Here is a 20,218-nt window from a genome sequence, read left to right as displayed (position 1 = left end):
TAAATAAGTGAACTTTAAAAAAAAAAAAAAGAGGGGCACTGGGTGGCTCGGTTAAGCATCTGACTCTTGGTTTCAACTCAGGTCATGATCTCATGGTTTGTGAGTTCAAGCCCCACATCAGGCTCCATGCTGACAGTGTGGAGCCTGCTTGACATTCTCTCTCTCCCTCTCTCTCTGCCCCTCCCCCACTCACTCTTTCTCTGTCTCTAAACTTTAAAAACAAAAAAATCAAAAAATTAAAAAAAAAAGAATTCATCATTTAATGAAATTCATTCAAGGAGAGAGTGAGTCCTTGTCATTAGGAGCCAAGTAATTGCTTGTCTTAAGTCATTTTTGGAATAAGAATAGAAAGATAGATAGATAGATAGATAGATAGATAGATAGATAGAGATATAGATGTATAGTATAAATAAATTGAAGGAGCTATGGGTTAAAGACAGGTTCAGATCTGACTTCTATTTTATTTTTTTAATGTTTATTTATTGTTGAGAAAGAGAGCACACAAGCAGGGAAGGGACAGAGAAAGAGGGAGACACAGAACCTGAAGGAGGCTCCAGGCTCTGAGCTGTCAGCACAGAGCCTGACATGGGGCTTGAACCCACAAACTGTGAGATCATGACCTGAGCCAAAGCCAGACGCTTAACCCACTGGGCCACCCAGGGTCCCCTCAGATCTGACTTACTTTGCCTAGTCCCATAAACACTGAACTCTACTCTTAGCTACCCTGACCTCAACTGTGTCAAGTCCTGTACTCCAGTATGTGGCTTCATGCATTTCTTTTCCTTGCTTGGTCTTCTCTGGTTGTAGTTCATTCTCTGACTCTAACTTTGCTCCTCGCAGTATCCTATTCACAGGAGCCAGGGAAAACTAATGGGAGTAGAGTTGGGAAAGAACTAGAAAATAATACTCAACTACTAGAGTTGAGTAGAGAACGGCTAGTAGCTCGATAACCATTTGTGCTCCACCTGCTGCCTGTCACTCTGTGGGTGAGGCTAAGTCTGCAGTGTCTTGGCAAAATTGGCAGAATTGCTACAAATGACTTCTGCAAATAAAGTGGTGATGGAGCATCAATTAGGTGCCCCCGGACCAGAATTTCTCCCCTAATCCTAGCTAAACCACAGACATTATTTGATGTCTTAAGCACAGAGATTTTTTTCCATCACAAAAACTCTTGTTTTTAAATGTGACAGTAGGGGCGCCTGGGTGGCGCAGTCGGTTAAGCGTCCAACTTCAGCCAGGTCACGATCTCGCGGTCCATGAGTTCGAGCCCCGCATCAGGCTCTGGGCTGATGGCTTAGAGCCTGGAGCCTGTTTCCGATTCTGTGTCTCCCTCTCTCTCTGCCCCTCCCCCGTTCATGCTCTGTCTCTCTCTGTCCCAAAAAAAATAAATAAACGTTGAATGAATGAATGAATGAATGAATGAATAAATAAATAAATAAATAAATAAATAAATGTGACAGTAGATGGGGCGCCTGGGTGGCTCAGTCGGTTAAGCACCGACTTTGGTTCAGGTTATGATCTCGCGGTTCGTGAGTTTGAGCCCCGCATCAGGCCCTGTGCTGACAGCTCAGAGCCTGGAGCCTGCTTCGGATTCTGTGTCTCCCTCTCTCTCTGCCCCTCCGCCACTTGCGCTCTGTCTCTGTCTCTCAAAAATAAGTAAAAGTGAAAAAATTAAATAAATAAATAAATAAATAAATAAATAAATGTATGTGACCATAGAATTCCACCTTAGTGAAGATGTTGCTTCTAGTTTTGGTTACTGATTGTGAAAATATTAGAGGAATCGTCCTTTAATTTATTTTTCTACTTGTTTCAGGGAGATGGCTGGGTTTATCATAAGCCCCTTTGGAAAACAATTCCAGCAACACAGCCTGCGGAGTGACACACACTATCTGAGACTCGACCAAATGAACTTCTTCTCTGTTTACCCTAAACCCTCCCAGAATGGAGTCATTGCACTGAGTAACCTGCTTCCTGATTGCACAGACTGAATCTGGCTAAACCCGAATGTCCCTGTTAGGGCACCACAGAACTGCAGCAAGACCAAAGTGTTGAAGACGCACGACGGGCCTCTCACCAACCTGTTCATGTGATACGAGCAATATCATCCGAAAACCTTTCACATGAATTATTAGATGATTCATCTTTTATCCAGCTCCTGCTCCTAAAGTTAGGTTTAAATCCCCTATTTTTGCATGGGGGCAGCAGATACACACAAGCGTGAGAACTCAGTGATTTTGATTTCTTTATAGTAAAGGGTGAAGTCTCTTTCAGAGTTTGTGCTTTGCTTTCTGTCAGTAACTGAAGTATTCACTGCTCTTACAAACAAACCCAAGAGGAGGAGGACGATGACCCAGAAGTGGATTCAGCCATTGTGCCTGAAATCAGTGTTAAAAAAATCAACCAGGTTGTAGTAACAAGGCATTCTGTTCCTTCAAAGAGACTGTGTGCCTGTGTCTGAGGAACTTATCCATTATCCACCTCTGTTGGAACTCTCTTTTAAAAAGTATATTTATAAATTGATTAGAATTATAACCATGGAGAATTTTTTCTTCTGAGCATTTTATTATACTTGAAAACAACATTGACTTGAAAAATTTCAGAACATTTTTCAATACCTAGTTTTATTAAATGTTACACTTGAGAGACAATTTTTTAAATGTGTTCATGTCAATATGATGAGATCTTGGCCTTTCTCAAGAACTGAGGCATTAAAGAACAAAGCAAACATTTAAAAAATAAAACTGTTACTTTTTTTTCCTTACCTTTTTTTCACTTGTAGATTAATATCCAGTATTATGTGCTATCCCTCTGAATAAGTATGCTTCATCTTACCTCTGTCCATTCAAATTTAAAACAACTATTCATATTTGTCAGTAATTCAGAAGTTATATATGTGGCTGAGTGCATGTATGGTATGGTTTTCTTTTCTTCTCAAGGAAACTCAAATGCCGAAGAAAGAATATGAAGTGAAAAGATATTAGGAAAAAAGATATCAGGAAGTTGTATTCAGGTACAAATCTCTTTTTTTTTTTAATAAGTATTTTACTGAGGTTGAAGGATTGCTGGCAACTAAAAGAATAGTGCTAATTATGGCTTTCATCATTCATTCAAGTATTTATTGAGTACCTACTTATGGTGCTCAACACTTGTTACTGCAAGCTACCTTAATTTTCCAAGAGTGGTGCCTTACTCTGTTTCTTCTGATGTGGTCTTCCAATCAGTGTGTGTAACATATACCTGTTAGTCATCAGCCATTGTAGGTGGCTGTGTCTCTTGCATCATCATAAGAAGTTTAAGCTTTGTGCTCTGATAAATTGTGTTTTATTGAAGGGTTTAATAGGATGAAAACAGCAAAACAATAATTTTTTCAACAAATTGTAAATTATAAGAGAATAACTGGTTTATGTACAACCATTTTAATGATTCCCTTGTTCATTTTTGCTGTGAAATGCACTGAAAAATCTCAAAATGAGTTATAGTTCATGTGTTGGGAAGATTGAAAAATAATAAAACTAGAGAACAATAATGTCTTTGTCTGTTTTATGAAAGGGAAGAAATAGAAGGTTTGTGTTTAGAGGAGTTAGCCCCCTATTCATTTGAGAGGGACATGGATTTTTTTTCTTTAAATTCTTACCCTCAGGAATCTCTTAGGGAGATAAGGAAGTATATTCCATAAGAGGTTTTAAAAATTAAAATGTTTAAATAGTCTGGAAGTAGAGCAAGAATGTAAAATTAAACTCGATTTTGTTTTATTCTTTGAACCATTTGAATACTTACTTATTTCTTTCAGTTGAGCCATTTTAAGAATTATTGAAATATGATTTTAAAAATTCTTAAGAAAAAAATACATTTGTAAGTAATTGAAATCTCATGATATTGGGTTGATTCTTTGACAAGAGTGAGATAATAATACCAATTTGGGGTAATTATTTTACCTTGTCTCCATCTTGACTTCACTGCAGCTTATCTACCAGACAAGAGTTAGAGGTCTTTTCTGTTTTATTTTTTATCTACATGTTGTTGATAATTAGCCAGAGAAATGAATCTTTGCAGCAGTTGCCACTGATTTGTATCTTTTTCTTTGGGGTCAGAGTTTATTTATTTAAAAAAATTTTTTTAAGTTTACTTATTTTGAGAGAAAAAGAACAAGCGAGCAGAGGAGGGGCAGAGAGAGAGGGAGAGAGAGAGAATCCCAAGCAGGCTCTGCAGTGTCAACACAGAGCCTGATGCAGGGTTCAAACTCATGTTCGAGGTATGACCTGAGCCGAAACCAAGAGTCAGATGCTTAACCCAACTGAGCCACCTAAGTGTCCCTGGATCAAAGTTTTAAATGTGCGCTCTCTTTCTGGCTTTTCGGAATTGTGTGTTAAGAAGTCCAAGAGCGGTAGTGACAAAAAGACAATGTTCTGGCCATTTATTTGGATTTTTTTTTTTCTTTTTACCATGATGATAACACTTATCACCCTATCCCTTCTGTCAGATGTTTGTATTTAAGCTCCATAATTTATATTCTAATTAATTACATTTTGAATAGTTTTGAAGCCCTGAAAGTAATTTTTAGGTTGTGTATTGGGTGAGATATGGCATCTACATTTTGATTCCCTGAATTCTTCAGTTGTAACCAACATCACCTCTAATGCCTACTTGTCACCAAAAATAATAAGAAAAGTATTGAGTTTCTCATTCTGTAATTCTAGTACTTTACTCATAACTATAAATATCTGGTACTTGATGAACCAACTTCTACAGATTAATTCTTTAAAAATTTTTTTTCTATAGATTAATTCTTAAAGGATTTATTAATTAATTATATAAGTATGAAATTTTGTTTAAAATATTGCCTTAAGATGAAGGCTAACTTCTATTCAATGTGCTCCTCCAAAGAAAGGCAATTTTGTGTGATCACTCCACAGTCTACACTTGGGAGGGATTCCAGTTCCTTAGAGTTAGTACAGTGACTGGAAGCCGAATGGTGATTTAGCAAAGATAGTGGGAGAAGAAAGAGAAGATGAGTCTACCAGATGGGAATATAAAAGGCAAGTTCATATACATGAAAATGAAAATTCCAGTAAAATATATATTCTAGTGGCATAAAATCCCTCCTTGCCCGAAAACCAAGCTGCACAGGAAATTGTTACATATTACAAAGCTTTTGCACATGTTTTCACTACTTGATGTTCACAGTAACACTGAAATTGCAAAGTCAGGGATAGCCATTCCAACTTTGTAGATGAAGAAATTATTGCTCAAAGTTTAGTGCTCACTTCATATAGCTAGACCTTCCACAAACATCTGTTAAGTATTCCTTTGGGGCCAGATGATGCGTTAGACTCGATGTGACAAATACTATCCCTATCTTTACAGGCTTACGTGAAGGAAGAAACCAAAACCTAAATTCCTGAAAATGAGTCGTTGACAAGGGCAAGGCTAACTGGTCTTTCCAACCCCTAGAAAGGCTTCGTGGTACCTAGGTTCTTTGGAAGGCAGTTGATCAATGAGTTGAAAATGAGGGATTTGGGGGGTACCTGTCTGGCTCAGTCAGTAAAGTATGCAACTCTTGATCTTGGGGTCATGAGTTCAAGCCCCACATTGGGCATAGAGCTTACTTAAAAATGATAATTAAAAAAAATGTTAAAGCAAGAAGTTTGGCTCAAAGTCTACATAAGAAGCCCCAAGCAATGCAACTAGGTGACTAACCCTTGTTCCACCCTACAAGACTGGAGAGATTGAACGAGGGAGGTTTCCAATTCAGGAACACAAGTTGATAAATTGAAAATGAGGAACAAGTTAAAGTCTACATACTTAAGTACGAGATCTCACAGCATCTTTCCCTATCCCATTCCCCAAATATTGGCAGTTAGGCTTATCTCTTTAGGCAAGAGATTAAAAGATCCTTTTTGGGGTTTCTGGATTGCAAAGGAAACAACTAACAAAACTAAAAGGCAACTGACAGGATGGGAGAAGATATTTGCAAATGATGACATATCAGATAAAGGGTTAGTAGCCAAAATCTATAAAGAATTTACCAAACTCAACACCCAAAAAACAAATAATCCAGTAAATAAATGGACAGAAGACATGAATAGACCCTTTTCCAAAGACATCCAGATGGCCAACAGACACAGGAAAAGATGCTCAACGTCACTCATCATCAGGGAAATACAAATAGAAACCACATTGAGATACCACCTCACACAGATCAGAGTGGCAAAGATTAACAACTCAGGAAACAACAGATGTTGACGAGGATGTGGAGAAGGGGAACCCTCTTGCACTGTTGGTGGGAATGCAAACTGGCATAGTCACTCTGGAAAACAGTATGGAGTTTCCTCAAAAAGTTAAAAATAGAACTACCCTATGACCCAGCAATAGCACTACTAGAAATTTATCCGAAGGATACAGGAGTGCTGATTCATAGGAGGAACATGTACCCCAATGTTTATAGCAGCACTTCCAACAATAGCCAAACCATGGGAAGAGAGCCCAAATGTCCATCGACTGATGAATGGATAAAGAAGATGTGGTTTATATATACAAAGGAATATTACTTGGCAATGAAAAAGAGTGAAATACTGCCATTTGTAACAATGTGGATGGAACTGGAGGGTATTATGCTAAGTGAAATAAGCCAGAGAAAAGCAGACATCCTATGTTTTCACTCATGTGAAACTTGAAAAACTTAACAGAAGATCATGGGGGAAGGGAAGGGGAAAAATAGTTTCAAACAGAGAGGGAGGCAAACCCATAAGAGACTCTTAAATACAGAGAATATACTGAGGGTTGATGCGGGGGCAGGGGGAGGCAGGTGAGAGGAGAAAATGGGTGATGGGCATTGAGGAGGGCACTTGTTGCGGTGAGCACTGGGTGTTGTATGTAAGTGATGAACCACCCCTGAAACCAAGAGCACACTGTATACACACTGTATGTTAGCTAATTTGACAATATATTTTTAAAAATTAATGAAAGATCTGAAGAAAAAAATCCTTTTTGGGGGAACAACTCCAGAAAAAAATTACTACAGATATATTTGGAGGGTCCACCAACAAAAAAAATTCTCAGTTGACAATCCTGTTAACTACAGTAAAGCCAAGTCACTAACATAACCTTTCACCAGGAATCTACACACATCCATCCTCCCACCAACACATTGTATATATAGACAACACATTACATCTCATTTTAGCAGCTGAGGATCAGCAGACATTTGAAGAAAGATTCTAGCGAATAAAAAAAAGACCAAACAGGAAAAAATTTTGAGGAAATCCATAATTCAGGAAATGGTGGGAAATAACTTCGAAAAAAATTAATCCTCAGATGAGATCATCTTGCTTGTATAAAACACAAATGCTTATTTTAAATGGACTGTTGAGGGAAAAAGAACATGTCTTGGAAATTAAAAATATGATAGTTCAAATTAATCACTCAAAAGAAGTTATAGAAGGTAAGTAAGGGTAAACTCTTGGCAAATAGAACAAAAGGACAAAAGATGGACAATAGGAGAGAAATACAAAAATTAGAAGAGCAATCCAGGAAGTCTAACATATAGCTAGTGAAGATTCAAGGAATTAAAAACCAGAAGGAAAAATATTAAAAATACATACATTATATATATATATATATATATATATATATACACACATACATATATATATGTACAAGACAGTTCCCAGAATGGGATGACATGAATCCAAATGAAAATGCCATGAATATCCTGCACAATAAGGGAAAAATGAAAGCCCCAAACAAACCACATCATTATGAAATTTCTAACACTAAGGGCAAAGAGAAGATTCTAAAAACAATAGCATCAGGCTTTTCAACATCACTGAAAGCTAAAAGGCTAAAGAGAAATACTTCTAGTTTTGCCTAGAATTTTATCCCCAGCCAAAAGACGAATCTGACATGCAAAATTTAAAACAGTTTTGTCCTAGCTGTTCCTTTTCTGGAAGCTATGAAAAAGCACATGCTCCAGCAACACATCAGAGGAGGGGAAAAAAGCAGGAATTGGAAAGATAAGAAATCAAGAAAAACAGGACCCAACAGAGGAAAGAGTCAAAGAGAGGCATCCACTCTACAGTATCTAGGTGGTCTCCCAGGATCTGCTCCTCCAACAGCTATTTTATCTGTGGACACTTTATACCAAAGTTCTTTGTACCAGGATCTGTCTCAGTTCTAATGGAGTTCATATAAGATGAGAACATTTTTTCTTGCATGTAGCAATCCTTGGTATCTTTGAATGTCAGTTCTCCCAATGCTAATATTCTGAGGTTATTCAGCTGGGCTTCATATGGTGAGGTTTCATCTTATGATCAGTTTCCTGAGAACACACCATGTCTCAATGTTATGTGGACTACTCAGAAGAGGTCAGAATATTGCAAGTGGAGTCTTGTTTTAGACCCATGATGTCTTTTTTCTAACAGCTTTGTTGTTGTTTTTAATGTTTATTATTATTTTTTTCAACGTTTATTTATTTTTGGGACAGAGAGAGACAGAGCATGAACGGGGGAGGGGCAGAGAGACAGGGAGACACAGAATCGGAAACAGGCTCCAGGCTCTGAGCCATCAGCCCAGAGCCTGACGCGGGGCTCGAACTCCCGGACTGCGAGATCGTGACCTGGCTGAAGTCAGACGCTTAACCGACTGCGCCACCCAGGCGCCCCAACGTTTATTTATTATTGACAGAGAGAGACAACACATGAGCATAGGAGGGACCGAGAGACGGGGAGACACAGAATCCGAAGCAGGCTCCAGGCTCTGAGCTGTCAGCACAGAGCCGACGGGAGGCTCGAACTCACAAACTGAGAGATCATGACCTGAGCCGAAGTCGGGTGCTCAACAGACTGAGCCACCCAGGCACCCCTCTTTTTAACAGCTTTGTTAATGTGCAATGGACTTAAACGTTTTTAAGCATATAATTTTATAAGTTTTGATGTGTGTATTCCCATGAAACATCACCTCTATCATGATAATGAGAATATTTATCATTCTCGGGTGTTTACTCTGGCCTGTTGGTAATCTCTCTTTCCCACTTTCCCTCTCTCCACTGCTGTCCCATATCCAGGGAACCTCTTGTATTGGTGTCCTGAGGTTACCATAACAATTACACACAATGAGTGACTTAAAATAGAAGTTTATTCCCTCACAGTTCTGGGGGCCAGAAGTCTGAGATCAAGGTGGCAGCAGGCCACGCTCTCTTGAGGCTCTAGGCGGTAAGCCATTTTTTATTTCTTTCAGTCTGGTATTTTTGACTTTGATTTGTGGCCAGTTATTATAATCTCTGCCTCTGTGGTCACATTTTGACCTCTTCTCGGGTCTTCCTTTCTTCTGTCTCAAATTTTCCTCTGTCTTCCTCTTATGAGGACACTTGACATTAAATTAAAATCCCACCTAGAGAGGTGCCTGGGCGGCTCAGTCAGTTAAGCGTGCGACTCTGGATTTTAGCTTAGGTCATGATCTCATGGTTCCTGAGATCAAGCCCCGTGTCCGACTGACAGAGCAGAGCCTGCTTGGGATTTTCTCTCTCCCCCCTCTCTCTCTCTGCCCCTCCCATACTGTGCTCTCTCTCTCTCAAAATAAATAGGGGTGCCTGGGTGGTTCAGTCGGTTAAGTGTCCGACTTTGGCTCAGGTCATGAACTCGCACTTTGGGAGTTCAAGCCCTGCAGCAGGCTCTGCGCTGGCAGTTCAGAGCCTGGAGCCTGCTTCAGATTCTGTGTTTCCCTCAGTCTCTGCCCCTCCCCCGCTCATGCTTTGTCTCTCTCCCAAAAATAAACAAACATTAAAAAAATTTTTTTTGATAAATAAATAAACTAAAAAAAAATCCCACCTGGATAATCCACAATGATCTCCTATTCTCAAGATTATTTTTTAAATGTTTATTTATTTTTGAGAGAGAGAGAGAGACGAAGTGCAAGGGACAGAGAGAGAGGGAGAAACAGAATCCGAAGCAGACTCCAGGCTCCCAGCAGTCAGCCCTGAGATCGTCACAGGGCTTGAACTCAGGAACCAAAAAGATCATGACCTGAACCGAAGTTGGACACTTAACTGACTGAGCCACCCAGGTGCCCCCTTATCTCAAGATTCTTAATTATATCTGCCAAGACCCTTTTGCCAAGTAAATTAATAATTCTAGGAATTGAGATGTGGACATATCTTTTGGAGGCCACCATTCAATCCACCCCACTGCTAACCTGCTTTATGTCATAGGTTAGTTTGCATTCTCTAGAATTTTCTGTAAATGGAATCAAACAGTATGGTCTATTTTGGGAGGGAGGTCTGGTTTATTTCACTTAGCATAACTATTTTGCTTCTTATTCATGTTGTTTCATGCATTAGAAGTTAATTCTTTTCTATTGCTGAATAGTAATTCATTGTTTGGATTATACCACAATTTGTTTATTCATTCACCAGTTGATAAACATTAGGGTTTTCAGTTTTGGTCTAGTACATACAAGGCTGCTATGATATTCTCGTACAAGTCTTTGTATGGACATATGCTTTCATTTATCTTGGGTAAATACCTAGAAGTGGAGTGGTAGGCATATGTTTTTAACTTTTTGGGAAATTGCAAGAGGGTTTTCCAAAATGGTTGTACTGTTTTTCACCCCCAGAAACAGTACGGGAGAGTTCCAGGTACTTCACATCATTGACAACACTTGATATGGACAGTCTTTCTAATTTTTGCTATTCTAATAGGTGCGTCATGGCAGCTTATTTTGATGTTAATTTGCATAACTGTAATGATGCAATGTAGTAATGCAGAACATCTTCTCATGTGCTTACATGCCCCCTGTGTACCTTCTTTGGTGAAATGTTTGTTCAGATCTTTTGCCCATATTTTCATTAGGTTATTTGTTTTCTTATTGAAGTTTGAGATTTCTTTATATATTCTGGATATAAGCCTTTTACATTTGGTTTATAAATAATTTCTTCTAGTCTGTGGCTTCTCTTTTCATTCTTTTAACAATAGCTTTCAAATAGCAGATGTTCTTAACTTTGATAAAGTCCAGTTTATCAACTTTTTCTTTTATGGATCATGCTTTTGGTATCATATCCAAGATCTTCCCTAACCCGAGGTTGCAAATATTTTCTCCTATATTTTCTCAGAAGTTTTATAGTTTAAGCTCCTACATTTAGGCATATAATCCATTTTGAGTTAATTTTTTATTGAATATGGTGCAAAATATGTATCAGAAATTGTTTTGTTTTGTTTTTTGCAGTGGATACCCAATTCTTTCCAGTGCCATTTATTTCAAAGACTATCCTTTACACTAAAAAGCTCTATGTACCCCTGTGTTCACTGCAGCATTAATTACAATAGCCAAGACATAGAAGAAACCTAAATGTCCATATGTCCATCTCTAGATCAATGTATAAAGAAGATGTGATATATGTACATACATATACACACACATGCACAATGGAATATTAATCAGCCATAAAAAAAAGAATGAAATCTTGCCATTTGTGACAATATGGATGAATCTAGAGGGTATTATACTAAGTGAAATAAATCAGACAGAGAAAGACAAATACCATATGATTTCACTTATGTGTGGAATCTAAAAAACAAAACAAATGAAAAAACGAAACATAAATAGACTTGTATAGGAAACAAACTGATGGTTGCCAGAACAGGTAAGAGTTGGGGGTGATCAAAATAGGTGAAGGGGATTAAGAGAAAAAAAACTTCCAATTATCAAATAAATAAGTCATGGAGATGAAATGTACAGCATAGGGAATATAGTCAATAATATTGTAATAACTTTGTGTGGAGACAGATGGTTACTAGACTTATGGGGATAATTTTGTAATGTATAAAAATATTGCATTACTATGATGTACACCTGAAGCTAAAATGATGTTGTATGTCAATTATACTTCAACAAAAAATAAGAATAAAAGACTATCCTTTGTCTATTGAATAGCCTTTAGACCTTTCTCTAAAATCAGCTGATCATAGGGGCGCCTGGGTGGTGCAGTCGGTTAAGCGTCCGACTTCAGCCAGGTCACGATCTCGCAGTCCGGGAGTTCGAGCCCCGCGTCGGGCTCTGGGCTGATGGCTCAGAGCCTGGAGCCTGTTTCCGATTCTGTGTCTCCCTCTCTCTCTGCCCCTCCCTTGTTCATGCTCTGTCTCTCTCTGTCCCAAAAATAAATAAACGTTGAAAAAAAAATTAAAAAAAAATAAAATCAGCTGATCATAAATGTATGTGTCTAGTAAGGACCCTGTTTTGTTACATCAAATTGGTTTGTCTATCTTTATACCAACACTGCACTGTCTTGATTACTGTATCTTCATAATAAATCTTAAAGTCAGATAGTATAAGTCTTCCAACTTTGTTCTTTTTCAAAGTTGTTTGGTTATTCTAGTTGGCATTTCCATATAAATCTTAGGATAAGGTTGTCAGTTTCTACAAAGCCTTCTGGGATTTTGTTGAAATTTAGTTGAATCCATCAGGCAATTTGGGGAGAATGACTTCTTACCAGTCTCAAGTCTCTTGAACCATGAACACAGTGTTTTTCCACTTATTTCAGTCTTCTTTAATTTCTCTCAGCAATATTTTGGTTTTTGTTTTTTTTTTTAGTATACAGGTTTACATATCTTATATCAATTATTTCTAAGTGTTTCATATTTTTTATTTTGTAAATGACATTTTAAAACATTTTCAGTTTTTAATTGTTTGTTGCTAATATACACAAGAAGTACAATTTATTTTTGTATATTGAGCTTGCATCCTACAGCCTTGCTTAACTCATTTATTTCACCTGGTAGCTCTTCTGTAGATTCCTTATAATTTTCTACAAAGATGTTCTTGTCATCTTTGAATAAAGACAGTTTTATTCTTCTTTTCCAATCTGAATGCCTTATTTCTTTTTCTTGGTTTATTGCATTGGTTAGAACCTCCAGTACAAAATGAAATAGAAGTGGAGAGAGCAGACATCTTGCCTAGTTCCTGATCTTAGGGCAAAGCAGTCTTGTTAAATATGATGTTAGCTATAGGCTTTTCATAGAAACTCTTTTATCAGTTTGAGGAAGTTCAATTCCTACTTTGCTGAGAGTTTTTGATCAGGAATTGTTGGATGGTTATTCTTGCCTAAGTTTGCACTTGAATTTGGAAGCCATTTGGTCAATTGTTTATTAAACATATAATAAATTAAAAACCTCATGGTCTTAATACTCCTTATGGGTAAATCACAAAGCATTATTGAAGAGTGGGCTTAGTAGAATTTGAAGCTTAAAGACCCCTTCTTAATTTTTGGTTCTGCTATTTACTATTAGTGAAATGTTAGTCAAGTAAATCTAACCTAGCTCTGAGATTCAGTTTCCTTATCTTTAAATCAGTAATAACAAGGTAATGTTGACAACCATGTTACGTGGTCATGGTTACAGTGGTCAACATGGTTACAATGGTCAACAACCATTGACAGTTGCCTGAACCAGAGAAAGCACCTTCTTAAATTTTGCACCCTAAGTACCTATTTGCCTCATCCTAGTTTTGGCCCTACCTTATGACATTCAATTCACTATGTTCCTGGAAGTGACAGTATTCTCCAGGAGTATCACTCTGAACCTAGATCTCACTCTCAGAGAGTTGGATTTTTCTGAAATATGACATAGTGGACAAAATCCTACTTGTATAATTCCAAATTCCTTGAATCTGAATTGACATTTCAGCTCTGTCTTTTAATAACTGTGGGATATTGGGCAGATTTTTTTACTTTTCTGAATTTTACCTTCACAAATTGCAAAACAAATAATAATTCCTGTTTTATCAGGTGTTTTGAAACTCAACATAATGATGGATGGGCAAACACTTTAATTGCAAACATCTCTGAGAGGATATCGCTGCTGAAAGCTTGATGAATTCCTGCAAAACCCAGTCACACTAAAGAAATGACACAAAAATGTTCCAAGTCTCCAAGTGTATTGAGCCCTTTCCTTCCCTTGGTGCATAATGAATCACTGGTGAATCACGTGGTCACTCACAAATACATTCAAAGGACTAAAGCAGACAATTGGTTTGCTCTGTATAAGACCAAAAATTACATCACAGAGTGAGCAACTTTCACTTGGTTTTCAAATGAATTTCATTTCATTCGAATTCTCTTTAATTATCAACAATAAAATGTATGTACCTTAAGTAGCCATTCAGTTTAGTGAGTTCTGATAATTGTATATACCCATGCCCACATCAAATCAAGATATGAACCTTTAACTTAATTGAGAGTGTTCCTTCAGGCCCCTCTGTAGTCAAATCTCCCAGCCTCCCAGAGGCAACCATTCTCATTTCTATTACAGAATATTAGTTTTGCTCGTTTTGGACTTCATACAACTGAATCATACAGAATGTACTCTTTGAAAAACTTTTAATTTTTTTTTTAATATTAACTAAGATTCTAGTTAAACAGGGCTCAGAGCTAGGGTATCCATGTTCCCTTGCCTATTTAAAAGCAGAGGTAACTTGAGATTTATATTTCCATTCACAGTTGTTATACTGTTATTTTCCAATTTTCCTGGTTTTCAGAACCACCCGGAAGTGCAGTAAAAGACTGAATACTTGAGCAGGTAGTCAGGAAGCTTGCCTTTCAGTCTTTACTCCATTACCTCGGGCAAACTCTTAGCTCTAAGTTCTGGCCCATAAGAATTTTTAATTTTTTGGGGCGCCTGGGTGGCGCAGTCAGTTAGGCGTCCGACTTCAGCCAGGTCACGATCTCGCGGTCCGTGAGTTCGAGCCCCGCGTCAGGCTCTGGGCTGATGGCTCAGAGTCTGGAGGCTGTTTCTGATTCTGTGTCTCCCTCTCTCTCTGCCCCTCCCCCGTTCATGCTCTGTCTCTCTCTGTCCCAAAAATAAATAAACGTTGAAAAAAAAAAGAATTTTTAATTTTTTATCATTTTAATCAAGGTCACTGTTAAAAATAGGCATATTTCTCATAAACATTTGAAACTTTGAATTTTCTGTTGAGGTGAGCTTTAGGGAAAACTACACTTACTCTCTTTAGACCTGTTCTGCTGGGCTCAAGACATTTAGATAGCCTGCATTGTATGTGGCTTCTGCCAAATTGGGATGACATTGTGCAGCCCAGATACCAGGCTGCAATATTTTTAAAAACTAGTAATTCCAATTCTGAAAAAATCCTATTGTGGCTGACTCAAGGCAGGAGAGCAAGGGAGTGGAGATGAGAAGTTGAAGGCTGACTTATGTTTTACTGTATGTATATCTGTTTGTGTCACTTAATATCTGAACTAAGTACATGTATTAATGTTTCAAAATTCTTTTAAAAATTTTTTAATTTACTCTTTTTTTTAAGTTTATCCATTTTGAGAGAGACAGAGACAGTGTAAGGGGGGAAAGGGCAGAGAGAGGGAGAGAGAGATAATCCCAACCGGGCTCTACACTGTCAGTGCAGTCGTGGGGGGAGGGGGGGCTCAAATTCATGAGATCATGGGGGAATCATGAGATCATGACCTGACTGAAACCAAGAGTCAGAAGCCTAACCGACTGAGCCACCCGGGCACCCCTAGTTTTTCAAAATGTTTAAATAAAATTAAGAAGCAGAGGTGAATTGAAGTGTACAGCTGAATATGAGTTCTGAGGCCTACAGGAGAGACTTCTTGTCCTACATAAATCACTTAATATTATGTGGTAAACATTTGATAACCAGCAAGCATGGACCAGATGGCTGAGCTTAAATGGATCATTTTCTGCCATCCCTTTTCCTCCCCCTCCCACCTCTCCATCATTTCCCAGGATTACTCACCTTCGTGCTCCAGGACGTGATAATGTCATATCTGCCCAAAATACATCTGTTTCATGCCTTAGTGCCTCTCTTGCAGGGTTTCTGTGCCCCACCCCCTCCACCTCTTGGCCTGGGTTAATTCTTCCCTCTTCCTTCTCTCATTGCCATTCCTGTTTGGATGAGGGCTCCTCCTCTGTGTTCCTGTGCTTATTACATAATAGTACTACATAATTATTACATGGTATTGCTTTTTTCTTTTAAATAGCTTGTTTTTTAATATAAAAGTAACGGATGCTCATTGTAACATTTCAAATGATGGAGACGTGTATATATAAAAACAACTTTCCTCCCTTCGACCTCCATTCCCACTTGGAAGGATACCAGAGGGTGACTTTCCATACTTAAGAAAAAGTTGCTTGAGCAGAACTTGAGTTTATTTCTCTTTGTAAAATATTAAATTCACAGGAGATTATAAAGCAACAAGTGAACGCTGCCCTTGGATTTCGCCTTCACTTTCCATCCCCAAACCATTAACATTGTGCTCTGTATCCCTCCAGCCCCTCTGTCTATCCATTTCATATAAATGCACATGCATTTGCGTGGCAGATACTCTAACACCAAAGCTCGAAGTGCTGTCATTACCAGATCCTCCCCTCCTCTTCCTCTGTGTCCTGCTTTGGGGGGATTCTTTGTTTTTCAGAGCAAGGTTACGGGCAGCAGCGATAGCCACTGAAGATGAGTGAAGCAAAAGATTTCTTTGCATAAGAAAGATCTTGGAGCCATCCTGAGAAGGAAAGAAAAGATCTGGAGGGTGGTGAGGAAGGAGGAAACCCGTGTGAGTGTTATGCCCAGAATTCGTGATCCCCAAAGACCACTAGGGAGCCGAGTCTGATGCAAAAGCAAAGAGCCTTTATTCGAGCTAGCTCGAGCTCAATCCTCTACCTGCACCGACGCAACGGTGAGATACCAGGGAAAAGAGAGCGAGTTTCAACAGCACAAAGGTTTTATAGGGGTCTAGGGGCAGCCGATTGGCTGGGGAAGTGGCGTGTTTTGATCAGGAAGCTTGAATGGGTGAGCGGGAGGTCACTAAAAGGGAGGAGGCGTGGTCTAGGTGAAGGACACAGAACAAGATGGAGTCGGCTGGCATAGGCCCGCCCTTTCATGAGCAGGGAGTTTTGAGGTAAGAGGGCAAGGGGAGAAATGAGGAGCAGTTGCTTTGAGGGGGAGGACACTGAGGAGATGTAGATATGTAAAGAGAATTTTTAGCAAGTTTTAACAATTTAATATAATTCCTCACGTACTATTTCGAGAGGCTTTTAGTAAGGATCACTGTTAGTTTTTAAGGCTTTAGGGAGTCATATTTGTGTTTCTTGTGGAAGTATCTATAGGTCCATACCGGATCTGGGGGCGGAGTGAGTCTCCCTTGAAGCACATGGGCTGCATGGAGGAAGTTTGTGGAAAGTCAAGGAACAAATTCGGGAGCCTGTAAGGAAGGGAAGGGGAAGTAGGAGTGAAAGTTGGGGATGCAGCAAATAAACATTCACTACGGTGGCCTTAGGGGCTGCTCCCATGTAATACCCAATGCCCATTGTATTCAGCCTCAGCAAAGTTTGCCAGTTGACAGAACCTGCCCACATGTGCAGAACTTTTTCAAAATCCTAAATTTAAATTATCGAAATATTAATGAGTTTGTGAATTTAAGCCCCACATTGGGCTCTGTGCTGACAGCTCAGAGCCTGCAGCCTGCTTCAGATTCTGTGTCTCCCTCTCTCTCTGCCCCTCCCCCATTCGTGCTCTGTCTCTCTCTCTCAAAAATAAACTAAAAACATTTTTAAAAATAAAATAAATAATACTTTAAAAATTCAATAATAAGTAAAGAATTTTAATTGATTATCAAAACTTTCCCCACAAAGAAAGCTTCAGGCACATATTGTTTCAGTGATGATCTACAAAAATTTGAAGAGGAAGTAATACTAATCAACAATTTCATTGAATAGAGAAGATAACACTCTGAACTTATTTTATGTAGCCAGTAGTACCTGAATATCAAGCAAAAGGTAATTCTTTTTTTAGTATTTTTTTAATGTTTATTAATATTTGGTAGGCATGACATATAAATACAAGCATACCTTAGAGATATTGCAGGTTCCGTTCCACACCGGTGCAAAAAAGCAAATATCACAATAAAAAAATAAATAAAAGGGGAGTTTCAGTCCATGCACCTGCTGTTCTTAGTTCCAGCTTCCAGTCATAGGAGAAAGGCAAGACCAAGTGAGTGAAGATGTTCACAGTATTGAGTATAAAAAAACCAGGTTTCATACAAAACATCATGTAAGACTTGATCCTATCTTTATGGATTATATTTGTGTACATGTCCATGGTGGGGGAGAGACTGTTCAAAAATATAGTGATTGTTCCTGGATCTTGGTATTATGGATGAGTTTTACTTTCTTCTTTTTGTTTGTTGCTATTTCTTAAATTTTATTTATTTATTTATTTATTTATTTATTTATTTATCTATCTATGTATTTATTAAAGGTTAGTTATTTATTTTGAGAAAGAAAGAGAATGAGAACATGAGCAGAAGAGGGGAAGAGAGAGAAAACCCCAAGCAGGTTCTGCACTGTCAGCACAGAACTCAATGCAGGGCTCAAACCAGGAGATCATGACCTGAGCTGAAACAAGAGGTAGACAAAAGTGACTGAGCCACCAGGGTGCCCCTATTTCCTAAATTTTAAAAATGATGATTATGTTTCCTGGGTGGCTCAGTCGGTTAAATGTCTGACTCTTGATCTTGGCTCAGGTCGTGATCTCATGGTTCATAGGTTCGAGCCCCACATTGGGCTCTGTGCTGACAGTGCAAAGCCTGCTTGAGATTTTCTCCCTCCCTCTGTCTCTGCCGCTCCCCCACTCATGTATGCATACACATGGTCTCTCTCTCAAAATAAATAAATAAACTTTAAAAATTGATGCTTTATGTCATTTCTGTAGCAAGAAAAAATTAAAGATCATTAAAAGAAATAATGTGATTCTTGTCCATGGTATTGTTTACAAACCCTAGTCTGAATAACTCTTTGGTGGGTATGTTGGCACCAAGTTTAAGCATCAGGTAGGAAGTTGGACTTGATTTCTTTGGAAATCCCTTATAATCTAATTGTGATTTAATGTTTTAGTAGACATATATGTCATTACAGATATGACTCTAAGTGTTAGTGCAAGTCTGTGTGTCTGTGAATGGATTATGTCTTTTTATTTTGTGTTTTTGGTGCTTTGACATCTTGGGGCCTTGCTGACCCTTGAGAGATTACACCTCCCAGGGATAGCCAATTTCTAGCATACTTTTCTTGTGCAAACCAACCAATCCAGAGTCCATACTTCCAAATACCTCATTTATGGGCTCTTACATAATTCCCCTTCCCTAACTATCCCAGGGCCAGCTACCAGACAACTAGGGACAACCCTTAGCCCCAGAACCCTCTGAAATCATTCAAACTAGCCAATCCTAAACCTATTTATCCTGCCTTGCCCCATTTCTTCCCACAGATACCACAATAAAGCCTCCTGTGGTATTTTCCCCTCTCACTCTGCTTCTCTGTGTGGTCACTATGAATGGCATGCTGTGCCTTCTGTTTCTAGGAATCTGTGGGCATGATAAAACTTCTTCTTGGAGCACCTGGGTGGCTCATTTGGGGTGCCTGGGTGGCTCAGTCGGTTGAGTGTTTAACTCTTGATATCAGTTCAGGTTGTGATCTCACTGTCATGGGACTGAGACCCATGTTGGGCTCTGTGTTCTTGGGGCCTGCTTGAGAGAGTCTCTCTCTCTCTCTCTCTCTGCCCCTCCCCTGCTCACACACACAAACTCTCTCTCTCAAAATAAACATTAAAAAAAAACCCTCTTTTTTCATGGCACTCATTTCTGTGTCTGCATGTCTCACTATACCAAGTTAAAACAATTCCCAATGCTGGGCACCTGGGTGGCTCAGTTGGTTAAGCATCCAACTTCGGCTCAAGTCATGATCTTGTGGTTTGCGAGTTTGAGCCACACATTGGGCTCCATGCTGACAACTTGGAGCCTGCTTGGGATTCTTTCTCCCCCCACTCTTTACTCTTCCCCTACTTAAGCTCACGCTCACTCTCTCTCTCTCTCTCTCTCTCTCTCTCAAAAAAAAAAAAAAGTAACAATAACAAAAAAAATAAATAAATAAAAGAAATAAAAGAGAGGATTCATTTAAAAAGAAATTCCCAAGGGGTCAACAGTGACTCCATATGCGTGTACCTAGATCTTTCCTACCACTAAATTTGTTCAGAATAGACAGAATTGGACAAGATTTTGTTCTGGCAGCAATCCTACAACCTATAAGCTGGTTTCCCCCAAATGGGATCTATTTTATTCTCAGAGCAGAGTCTCTATATATTTACTTGGTGTTGTGGCAAGAGGAATAATTATGACCTCTGTTCAAGAAGTCATAAAAAATCTCCA

At 38.7% G+C, this 20,218-nt stretch overlaps 1 protein-coding gene across 1 annotated transcript in view; it reads left to right on the top strand.

The window, feature by feature from the left end:
- The window catches only part of OSBPL11 (oxysterol binding protein like 11), an 86,174-nt gene extending 82,645 nt beyond the window's left edge, over positions 1 to 3,529 (top strand). The window contains exon 13 of the mRNA XM_043594400.1: positions 1,817 to 3,529. Within this exon, the coding sequence (XP_043450335.1) occupies positions 1,817 to 1,882 (66 nt within the window). The 3' untranslated portion in view covers positions 1,883 to 3,529. The remainder of the gene's footprint in view (positions 1 to 1,816) is intronic.
- The last annotated feature ends 16,689 nt before the right edge of the window (positions 3,530 to 20,218 follow it).

This window comes from Prionailurus bengalensis, chromosome C2, assembly GCF_016509475.1.
Source record: "Prionailurus bengalensis isolate Pbe53 chromosome C2, Fcat_Pben_1.1_paternal_pri, whole genome shotgun sequence".
NCBI classification, from domain to species: Eukaryota; Metazoa; Chordata; class Mammalia; order Carnivora; family Felidae; genus Prionailurus; species Prionailurus bengalensis.
This window is presented reverse-complemented; position numbering and strand designations above follow the sequence as displayed.